We start from the raw sequence: 12500 nt of genomic DNA, 5'->3' as shown, positions 1-12500 counted from the left end.
TCGGGGTCTTATGGTTTTAATGGTCTCAAGGGTATTAAGGGTCTCACAGGGCTTAAGGGTATTAATGGGTCTTAGGGTTATAAAGGGTCATATTGTTCTAAAGGGTGTTCAGGGTCTTTAAGGGTCTTAGGGTTCTAAGCAGTGTTATGGGCCTTAAAATGTCTTTGGTGTCTTCGGGGGTCTTTGTGTTCTAAAGGTTCTTCGGGGTCTAAAAGTTTCAAGGGTCTTAGGGTTCAAAAGGGTGTTTGGGTTCTTAAGGGGTCTATTGGGTCTTGGGAGTCGAAAGAGGTCCAAAGTGCAAAAGGGTCTTAAAAGGACTAAAATAGAAAAAGGACTAAAAGGGACTAAAATGAATGAAATGGGCTGTTGTAGTCAGGCTGCACAATTTCGTCGAAGACAAACTCAAGACTGAAGGGGAAAAAAAAACAAGATTAGACAGACATAGGAACTGATTCGACAAACGAGAACATAGAGAGAAGAGGAAGTTGGGGGGGGGGGTGGTGGTGGAGAAGGTGAGCAAAGAAACAGATACATTTGGGAAAGGTAACAAGGGATGAGATACTGGACGAATGCCTGTGAACAAGGAGCACTCGTATAGTGCGGGAATAAAGGGCAGAAAGTAGTGATTACTGGCCTGCTCAGGCTGTCAAGATATCTGAGAGGTATGCGCACTCATACAGGAGCTGTCCAGCCTGGGTTCGAATCTCAGCCCACCTATAAACTGTCATCCCAGTGTTTTACAAGGAGGGTGATTCATCATTGTGTGTGTGCTGTCTCTTGGATGGACGATAAACTGTGAGTCCCGTCTGCCGGCATCTATTGCTGGCACACTGAACAAATTACAAATCCATGCTCTCACCTGCAAGGGGCACTGAATCACTAGCACAGCTGCACCCCCAGAAAATAATACAACCTGCAACGAAGCACTGCATATGGAGAAGAAGACTGGCTTACTGTCATTCAACTTCATCTGTTTCTTTTCTTTCAGTTGATTTCCTTACATTAACCATGCCTTACACATTAATTTTGTACGAGTGATACTGAAGGCCTAACCAGCTAACTAGCCACAGTGCTTTAGACTTACCGAAATCGTCAGATGGCGTTTTTATCCATTTTACCTGCCTTATAATGGTTTAGTGTAATATAGTGGTGTCTCCTCATATGACACTGAACTTGATCCTTCTTGCGCAGGATCACATCCTCTTCTATGGCAAGATGCCTTGACGAGAGGACACCATGGTATGCTCATTCCATGTTTATTGTAGTTTCTTGATATTCGTTTTCAAAGGCAATATCACAAGAACTTCACATGGTCCAAATATCTGCCTTCACTTTGGTTTTGCTTAAAAAAAATTTTTTTAAAAACTAGTTTTAAGCCTTTATTTTTTTTCGAGATCATTTTTTAGTGGTTTGGTTCAGATGTCCCTCACGGTCGCATTTCTCAGTGGTCTCTTTTGAAGTTTATCACCGAGTCCTGGACAGTTTTGGTTTTGCTTAAAAAAAATTTTTTTAAAAACTAGTTTTAAGCCTTTATTTTTTTTCGAGATCATTTTTTAGTGGTTTGGTTCAGATGTCCCTCACGGTCGCATTTCTCAGTGGTCTCTTTTGAAGTTTATCACCGAGTCCTGGACAGTTTCCAGTCGACGTTTAAAGTTGTTTCTTTTTTTCGGAGAGGACGACTGTGATATGAAGAGTGCCTTAGCCATCGTGGGAAGCAAGGTGCAACTGAAGTTTTCAACATTAGACCTTCGCTCGGGCAATGAGGCTTGATGAGCGGTGAACATTCAATGTCACACAAACCGTATTTCTTCAGGGCTAATTTTCATCTATTTTCTTTGATAAAATCTATTGTTTATTTGGGATTGCCACTGGAGACTAACATGAACCTTCACAAAGACCTTTTTTGTATGCAAGGTCAAGGCTGGTGGAAGAGCTAGAACAATGAATGGATCGGAGCACAACAGAACAAAAGGAACAGCGGAGAGAGGGGGGAAACACCAACTGCAGAGTTGAAGGACAACATAGAAGGAGACTTGGACAAATAAAAAAGGGAGACTTGGACAAATAAAAAAAGGGAGACTTGGACAAATTAAAAAAGGGAGATTTAGACAAATAAAAAAGGGAGACTTGGACAAATAAAAAAGGGAGACTTGGACAAATAAAAAAGGGAGACTTGGACAAATAAAAAATGGGAGATTTAGACAAATAAAAAAGAGGGAGACTTGGATCTTCCATCACATCTTCTTCCAGTCTGTTATGTAGATTTTGGGATCCATTTTCCCCGAACTTATATTGGCATTTAAACGCTTCTTGGACGTCGGGCTTGAGATTTGTCGTACGGAGGTTTACCTTTGACCGTCTTCAGGCAGTGTTGCGTTGCTCCAAACGAGTTCACTCCATTTGGTTTGAGTTTGCACGTTCCAGGTTTTCACCTGCCCCTCTACTATCAAACTGTTAGCTTGCCCTTGTTTTTGATGTGTCCAAATTCGCCATCTTCATAATTTTGCCAAAATACGTCATGCCTCACATGGGTAGTGTCTCTCCTTATCACCAGATTAAATGTTTATTTGGTGTTGGAAGATTAGCCCGTGATCCTCGACTTTATATTTCTACCCAAAAGCCCGAGGCCATTTGAATGGCACTTGGCATTCTCAAACATGAGCCCCTGCTTGCCTGTGCACTCACGAGGCCTGTGAAGATGAATGGAACATCTGTTTGGTGGATGTAACTTCTCTTGTCGTTCTTAATCCCCATACTTTTGGAAGAAGTGGTTACAAATACAGACTTGAGAAACGTCCTTCCGTACCCTGCTCCGTTAACGAATGTCTTTGTCCCACGCTGTGATTTATGTACATGGCCCCATGTTAAGCCTTAGATCAACAGAAAACAACCTTTACAGTCCTTTTTTCTCACAAAAGTATGTATGCTCTCTCCAAACGTCGTATATTTCTCCTTATATTTTATGCTGCCATAATTTAAATATGTTCCACTGTCATATTATTCTCAACCGACCACCAAAATGGTCAAGCGCTCGCATTGGGAAGTTTATAAATCCCTAATCTAAAAAAAATTACTGCCGGAAACTTCAGTTATGCCATCATTGAGCAAAATTGTAGGAGTTGATGAGATGAAAACAGGCAGAGCCAGAAAAGGAACAGATGCAGGCAGAAAATAACACTGACTTAAAATGGCAACCTGCCTCATCTACTCCCCCATTATTCCCTTTCAAAAACCCGAATCACGCAGCAAGAAAACGGTCATATTGTTACCTTAAACAGATCACGTGTCACAAAGAATAACCATATGTCTGTTAATATAACCATGGCATCTCGAAATAGCAATTCATTACACAATCACTGGATCTGGATTGAAAGAGCGAATACAAGAAGGATAGGAAGAAATGGCATAAAATTACTCCTTTTGTTGTCATGGTGACATTTGTGATGATGAACTATAAAGAACATTATTTTTGATAAAAAATACTTGTCATTTTTCTTAGCCTCTGTTCTTCAGTTTTTCACATTAGTCATGCATTGGAATTCATGTCCCTGAATATATATATATATATATATATATATATATATATATATATATATATATATATATATATATATATATATATATATATAGTACATTTATGAATATAAAACCAAGCTGTGAGATTAGATTAGATTTTGGTGAAGATCCGGATGCAGACACGATAATTTTCCGTGATTCTTCACAATTGAAAGATTGGGCCAAAAACGATATGTGGCACGATATCTCAAATAGTTATTAACGGATTCAGACAAAGCTCGGTGGACAGGCTGGATGTGTAACAAGGACGAATTGATTCGATTTTGGTGAAGATCCGTGTCTGGATCCGATTATTTTTAAAGTGATTTTTCACCATCGAGTGACAGGGCAAAAGTGATATATAGCACGATATCTCAAAAAGTTGTGGACAGATTCAGACGAAACTTGGTGGACATGTTGGGTGTGTGACAAGGGCGAATGTATTTGATTTTGGTGAAGATCCGAATCCAGAGACTGGAATTTGAACGTGATTCTTGACCACTGAGCGATATTGGGCCAAAAACGATATACAGCATGATATCTCAAAACTTTATTGGGCCCAATATGTTCTGCTGGATCAGGCATTGCATGGTGGATGTATGTGCTCTACCATGTGCCCTTCTAGTTTTTGACTTTCCAGTACACTGCATCAATCAAGAAGTATGAAATTAGAGTGTAGCATCCAGTTTTCTTGGTGCCAGGAATGCTTTATCGTTTGCCACTTGCATTGTGTGACCAGCCTGGGCTTTGCTTGACTTGTGTGCTTTAGCAAGTCCAATGTGTAGCTGCACCTTCTGCAGAGCATTTTCCTCATTTTGTGCAAGAATAACTGTTTATACTTTAAGAAAGCTAATGTGTATTTTTAATACAGCTGGTGGCAAATGCCATGATCTTCTTGTGCACAAACATTGCTGGGGTTTGCACGCACTACCCCACGGAGGTGGCACAACGACAGGCCTTCCATGAAACGCGAGACTGCATCAAGGCACGCTTGCGCACGCAGAAGGAGAATCAGCAGCAGGTGTGTCGAGTCTTGCTGAATGTATTTATCTGTATTCTTTCCCACTTCCAAGAAGTGCACTCAATGCTGATTTTGAAAATCCTTCTGGTGACACTGTGACCTCAATTTTCATTTACTTCTGCACTCTTTGATATCTGCCTTGCACAATTCTCTCCTTCCACCTGTTCCACCCATGCACAAAGCCTGGTTTTGGTTTAATGGTTAAGGTGGCTGGCTTAAGATTGGTGGCTGGCTTAAGATCCCAGGATCTTAAGTTCAACCCCCTGTCATGCTGTTGAATTAAGACCAGGGAGGTCGACTCAACCTGTCATCCTTCTGAGGTTGGCAAAAGGAGTACCAGCATGCGAGTAATGGGGCATTGCATCAAGCACTTCAGCTCTCTTGGAGAGAGAGAGACTTCAGCTCCACGAAATCTTGCTTGATGTCTCCTTCTTCATATATATATATATATATATATATATATATATATATATATATATATATATATATATATATATATATATATATATATATATATATATATATATATATATATATATATATATATATATATATATATATCTTCTTCTTCTTTCGGCTGCTCCCATTCGGCGTCGCCACAGCGGATCATCCGTATGTTCTGCATAGTGATTTGGCACATGTTTTACGCCGGATGCCCTTCCTGATGCAACCCTGGTCACCTCTTACGACACAGGGATATGGTACACTTATTTTAACCAGGGTATACACCGGCCCAGTACACTGGTACTCATTTCGCCGACCTAGGAAGGATGACAGGCTGAGTCAACCCCCTGGTGTATTAATTCAGTGGCCCAACGGGGCTTGAACTCATGACCTTTTGGATCCCAAGCCGCTGCCCTAACCACTGCACCAACACCAGGCATATATATATACATATATATATATATATACATATATATATACATATATATATATGTATATATATATATGTATATATATATATATATATATATATGTATATATATATGTATATATATATATATATGTATATATATATATATATATATATATTGTTACGGATGTGGAAATTCGGATTACACCATAAAGGGTCCTCAGGTGAGATATCGGAAGTTCATGTGTAGTTAACCCAAACCCGTTGTATAAAGGGAATATATATATATATATATATATATATATATATATATATATATATATATATATATATATATATATATATATATATATATATATATATATATAGATATATGTATATGTGATCCATTCGGGCTGCGACACTTCAGTTAGCCGTTTTTCTTTGGCTATTGTTAATTTGGTGCAAGAACAACAACGAACATCGCCACAACCAACATCTCAACGATCACGCCATTCACTACACGACGCCACCTTCCACAACTACGCCACCACATCTTCGCACTTGCCATTCAACGAGCACCGTGCGATCACGATCTCCACGGGGCGGATGGGAGGGGCGGAGTGGCAGTGGCGGCCGGGGTGCGAAGGGGCATCTCCCACCAGAATCTTTCTTCCCTCGTTGTACGGCGCGGGGGGGGGGAATAAAACCAACAACGCCTGTGGGATTTTCCCTTCTGCTGTTCCCATGCTTTGGCGTGGGGGAGGTGCGATTTGAGCCAGAGGTCAAAGGTGAAAAAGGTGGGGGCCTGCTTTTGGGGGAATAATTCCCTGGCCCCGAGCCAAGACTGACTTTCTTTGTCCCCCGCACGGTGCGGGGAGGGGGGAACGAGAGGGCACGCCCCTTTTTGGGAAGCTTCCAGAAGGAAGGTGGAGCCAGAAACGGGGCGGGGCGAAGGCCGGAGCCCCGCACTACAAAAGGGGTGGAACAAAAACGCGAGGGAGAGTGAAGTTGAGTTTTAGGCTGAACGCGTGCGAGTGAGGAGAGCTCGGCGGGAAAAGGGCGAACGCGAGCGAGTGAGGAGAGCTCGGCGGAAAAGGCTGAACACGAGCGCGGAGAGCTGAGTGGAGTTCCTGAGGAGAAGCGCGAGCGGACGCGGAGGCTCGCGGACTAGACCTCGCTCGCAGAACGGGCTGGTTGGGTCGCTCCGGACCGAGGGCGCCTCGAGGGGATCGGCAGTGCTGGTGGAGCCGGATCACGATGGAAACCAGCTCGGGGAGCTCCCTACGGTCACGCTCTTTCAATCATTTATTTTGGGTTTTTGCATGAATGGTGTGGCACTGTGTCCTGTGAAGTAGAATAGTGTCAGTGACTCTGCTGTGAATAATTGCTTATTCGGTTTTAACTCTTTCCCTGCTTCCTTTTGCTGTAAATACGTGCTCCCTTGTCTGAGAGTGCAATAAAAGTGCTTGTTTGTCCAATTGTTCCCCGTTTCGCTGTGTCCTTTCCTTTGTTGAATCTCCATCTTGCATCACGTAAGGGATTAATAGTGGGTTTTAAAACACCCTGTGATTAATCGGAACCGTCAAGGCCGACGATAACTCCGCTCGGTTATCCCTGTAATACGGAACGAACTGCTTAAGCGGTTCGTGTCCGGAGTCGGCCTGTGGCGTGGTCCCATCCCTCGGCAGATTACCAGTGCGAGTACCATAGGTATATCCACTTTCGGCGATTTACCCTATCTCGCGCGGGTGGACTGCGGACTGGGTGGTGGTGGGGTTAAACCCCCACCCGTGACTGGTTTCTGGCGGTAGTCCCAAGAAGGTCACGACTGAATTGTCCGTTTCGGTTGGCGAAGCGGCCGCCATTCGAGTCAAGCGGCCGATCGCACACCGGGCGGGCCAGAATTCGCAACAATATATATATATATATATATATATATATATATATATATATATATATATATATATATATATATATGTATACATAAAAAGAAAATAAAAAATATATATATGAAAAATGAAGACACACCCACATCTCTCACCTGTGAATGGAGGGAATAACCAATCAGCTCTCACCATATCAATGAAACCCAGGTGGCTGTGATTATATCAATAATCTCCTCCCATGCTCTTTCAGCTGAACAAGCTGCATAAAGCCACCATGAAAGGCTACCAAAGGTAAGCTCTTTGCTGTTTCAAACCGTTTCTTTGTTTTTCATTTATATATTGACTACTTTTGTCTTTTACATGTGGTACATGCTTGAGAGCCTCATTGCTATGCATTTCTGTCTGCACTTTTGCGGATGATTCGCCAACAAGCATTGAAACCGGTTCAGCCGCTGAGGGTGTGTCGCATTGGGATTCTCATGTGTGTACTATTTGTAAATGTCTTTATAGCTGCGGAGGAACTCTGGGAAAGGTTTGAAACAGCAAAGGGCTTACCTTGTGTCAGCTCTTATGGTAGCCTTTCATGGTTGCTTCATGCAGTTTCTTCGGCAAGAAGAGCATGGTCGGAGTCCATAAATATATATATATATATATATATATATATATATATATATATATATATATATATATATATATATATATATATATATATATATACATACACACACGAGACGAATTGTGAACCCGTTGGGTTGCCATTGACAGCGGTTGATGAAAAAAAAAAATCATTTCAAGAAAAAAAAAAAAAAGAGATAGCTCCAGTGAACTATACTGCTGAGGTTGTTTGCATTGATCAAATACTTCCGAAGAGTACTTGACTGAATCTGTCACTGATTTAAAAAAAAAAATTTTGTTGCCCGATTTGAACAAAACTTGATATTGTGTGTCAATGTGAAAAAAAAGAAAGTCGAAGAAATTATTGTGCATAATCTTCAAAACACAATTTTATTTATTAATGAACACGGAAGTATTAGATCAAAATGGCGATGTTTATTTTATGCTTCAAAATAAATCCTACATACACACATACATTTCCACAAGATGAGAGTTTTAGTAATATACAGATAGAAGATATATTATATATATTTATAATACCACGGGTACCAAGACACCAGCTTGTCACTCAGTGGGATTAATCCCCGGTTGTCCTCAGTAGAGCCGGACCTGGGGCCACCGCTCACAATTAACGTTGTGGTACGGTGGGTTGTTTTAGAACCACGAACGCCACCCAGTTAATCACGAGTTCCAGTGTCCACCGTCTAATTATGCCGTTTAACTTCAGGTCATGTGGTTACCTGAGCGGGGAGCGCGCCCTCAGCAAAGCACCAATGTTATCTTGATTAGATTTTAATTAGGGTGGACGAGCGGTTTAACCGCAAGTGCATGTCGACTATTTTGTTCAAATCTGTGGTAATTACCTCCCAGTCTATCTCAGCTCGGACAATGCTAGACCAATGGAAGGAAAGGACAAACACGGACTGGTTGGAAGTCAATAAGTAATTTATTAATTATAAAATAAATAAATAAAAAGAATTTTTTATTTTCTGAGGTAAATAAAGAATAAATTTCAAGGCAAAATCAATCAAAATACCAGGAAAGAGACAAAGAGCAGAAGCTTATCGGGGGGTTGACTTACAACTAAACACAGACAAGGGTACCCAGCAGATCATTCGGGGGGAGGGGAGAAGAGTCGTCTCACTCACCAGAGTGTAGTTGGCTGTGAAGTGAAAACGTCCTGAAATATGTGCCTGCGTGTCACGTCCATCGCCAGCACCCAGCCTTGCCAGGCACCCACTGGCGAACAGCCTTCAACGCCAGTCAACGTCGGGGAGGGCACCGAGATCATCTGTCGCGGGTTTAGACCCTGGTGCTGCGATACAGGCAGCTTCTCACACTTCACGAAGCTGGTGACATCCAGTGACCCACACGGTCCGTTGGTGACTGACCCGCGCCTCACACGTTGGTGACCGACCGTGCCTCAATTGTTGTAGGCGCTGCTCACACCCACACGCGCACCACACGCTCGCTTGCTCAAGCACTGGGAAGGGCGGATTGTCTCGTTGTTGGTGCTGGTCAGACACCCACACGTGCACCACACGCTCGTTTGCTCACTTGCGGGCTTGCACGCTTCCTCCCCCTTTACCTCTCTCGCTTTCTTTCACGTTCTCTTCTCCCTCCTCTTACTTCTCTCTCCTCTTACTTCTCTCGCCCTTTTCCTCTCACTTCTCTCCCCTCTTACTTCTCTCGCCTCAGAACAGACCTCCAATTCGTTTTATATCCGTGGGCCATCTCGCCGGGTGCAGAGTCCGCCCCAAGCTCACCCCGCCCCAGTCGCGCACGGTTACCATGACGACCCATGCACTCTTAAAAAGGCGGGTGTCTGTGCTCGCAAAAGAACGTTGCTGAGGAAAAATAAGGGCACGCGTCAGAGCTCGCGAAAGAAATGTGTGTAAATGTGTCTGTCGTAAAGAAAAAAACTTCCCATAAGAAAGGGAATCTATTCTTTATCCTTCTCAATGCATCACATTTAAAATCCAATTAGACATGGGGATGGGGCTAATCTGAACATGCATTTAAGGAAATAACCATCTGAGGACCTGGATGTGTGGATGCATTCATCAGACCGGATTCTTAAATCCGTAACACTACCCCTTTCCCTATCCGAGACTCCTCCAGAGTTGTCCAACAGCTGGAGACATTGGTTAAAAAATTACAACATTGCAATTATCACTACCGTGTGACATGCAGATGAAGTTACTTCCCACTTAGTACGTTTTAACTCTACCCTTTAGTGTGTGCGACAATTTAAACGAGATATGTCCCACCTGATGTGTGGGGAACTACCTAACTGACTCACACAGACAACCTTATGCTGCACCGAAATTGCCAGAATTTTTGAAACTGCAACTCACAACCGGTGGGCTTTAATAATCTGCACAACTAAGCAACTATATACAATTTCTGAACCAGGACCTGGAGAAAGGCAGAAGAAAAATTGTGGAGAGGGGGAGGAACACCTGCTGATTCTTGCCACCTTCATGCTCTTCACCAGCACACCTCACAAAATAAACCGGCAGGCCAGTGACCGGCATACAGGCCATAAACATTGTGGCCTTCTAAACAAAAATGGTCAAGAAGCAGCAGCAACAATAACAGCCACTTCCTCCAGCGAGCTGTGTTTGTGCAGTTCATGGTCACAGTGATACGTGGCAAAAGAATTGAAGCAAAGTGGCATGTGGCTGGTATGAAGCTGGTGTGAAGCTGCTCTGAGCTGGTCGGAAGCTGGTATGAAGCTGGAAGGAGCTGGTACAAAGGGGGCTGCAACAAAGAGGCAGTCCATAAGTGTGGTGGCATGCTGCTTCAGTAAATGCTGTTCAAACAAAAGAAAATAAACAAAACCACCATGATAACTGGAACGGTGTCACCTGGCATAAGGCTGCAGCAAGTAGCAGTCCATAGAACAGGTGTGGGTGGAACATAGGTCATGCAGCAAATGGTGAAGTGAGGGGAGTCATGCCTTGATGTGGAACAGGTGATCCAGCAAGGCGAGCGATGCCTTGATGCAGAAAAGTCTTAATGGTCCTGGGACAGTGGCGAGACAAAGCGAAACAGCAAGGCGAACAGCAAACAGTACGAAAAGAAAAAATCCAGGTAATGCCAAACATCAGGTCTGACCAACATGGTCAGCCGGTCCCTGGTGTGCACATACCTTGGGCAGTGGCGGTGGTGCCGGGAGAGAGAGCTCGATGTTGGTGCGACTCTTCCGCACCCATCCATCTTTCCCATATACACTACCCTAGCCCCTCCTCTTTTTCCAATTCGTCGCTACGTCTCCTCTCCTCTATCCCACTATCCCCATTGCCAAATTCGGACCCAATCCCCCCAAGGTTCCTTGGAAAGGAAGAGCTGAACTACATGCAATTTTACACTTACATCGTGACACGACTCATTCTTAAGTCCGACAGGAGGGAAAGTCCAGCAGCCAGTGAACATCCCGACAGTGGATGGTGCGAAGGGGTCTTCATCAATCCTAACTACGCTAATATTGTTGCACTTTTAAACTTTCCCTGGGGTTATACCCTGCCAAGAGGCTTTTGTAAAACTATGGGATTCTAAAAACCCAAATTCCCATTGCCTGCGTGTTGGTGCTCTTACAATTTTGGGCCTTGGCCAACAAATTTTCTTTCTGTGCCATCGCACAATTTCATGGCTGAGTAGTGTGGCTCCACTCGCAGGTCTCCCCACCTGCATACTCACCATTAGCTCCCACCGGGACGCTGGAGCTGCCTCCGAGCTTGCCTGCTCCTCACCCTAACATGGGGGATGCCCTCACTGGCACCCCCCCCTCGATGCCCACTTGGCATTTTGGCGCCCCGGGTCCCGCTGCTCGGGCACCCGGTACCATTGAACACTACACTAGCACGCCAGGCCCCTCTCCTCGGGTACCTGCGTCCACAAATACACTCGTGGCCCCCTGGACCTACCTACGGTCTCACCTGGCCGACGAGCCCCCAGCGCCGGGGTGCCTGCTTCATCCGAACACTACACTCACAAGCCACACTCCCAGCTGGTCCATTATCTCCTGCACCCGACACAAAAAAAATGAAAAAAAAACTTTCCACAATCAGCACCAACCACATAACGACATCTATGTGTAAATTTACCAAATCCCCCAATCTAACTTTAAACTAACCCTCGGGTTTCCTTGGGTGGGATCCACTCCCCCCATTCAATCCTTCACACCATGCATTCCGTTACTCACACTCATCCTGGCCATTGCCCTGCCCTCACACTCACAATTCATCTCTCACACACAAGCACATTTTCACTCACGGACACAACATCACCGAACTAATTTCCCCAAACTAACTCGTACACCCTTGTCTTCCCTAAAACTATGCACGCTCCCATTTAACTCTATCGCTAAGCTATGTCCCCACCACACGTTCCATGTCTGTTCATATCTTTAATCTATTTCTAAACTCTGACCTAAATTTCCCCTAACTCGTATTACCGGGCCCCGTGGAGGACTGCTAGTTATGCCCCCATGAGGCTGGTCTATCCAACGCTTAACCCTTCCCCCAACTAATGCTCCTTTGCCCCGGGCGAGGATGTTCGCTACATCCTGGCCGGGCTTCGTGTA

At 44.0% G+C, this 12500-nt stretch overlaps 1 protein-coding gene across 3 annotated transcripts in view; it reads left to right on the top strand.

Annotated features, from left to right (window-relative positions):
- ADCY5 (adenylate cyclase 5) overlaps positions 1–12500 on the top strand; it is a 383952-nt gene that overhangs the window by 211882 nt on the left and 159570 nt on the right. For 2 of the 3 annotated variants that reach the window (XM_085874710.1, XM_085874712.1), the window contains exon 2: positions 4427–4576. The exons of the other annotated variant lie outside the window; for it this stretch is intronic. In XM_085874710.1, the coding sequence (XP_085730836.1) occupies positions 4427–4576 (150 nt within the window). The remainder of the gene's footprint in view (positions 1–4426; positions 4577–12500) is intronic. 3 annotated transcript variants of the gene reach the window in all.

This window comes from Eptatretus burgeri, chromosome 3 (genome assembly GCF_056783735.1).
Source record: "Eptatretus burgeri isolate ZD-2024b chromosome 3, Ebu_testis_v1, whole genome shotgun sequence".
Lineage (NCBI taxonomy): Eukaryota > Metazoa > Chordata > Myxini > Myxiniformes > Myxinidae > Eptatretus > Eptatretus burgeri.
This window is presented reverse-complemented; position numbering and strand designations above follow the sequence as displayed.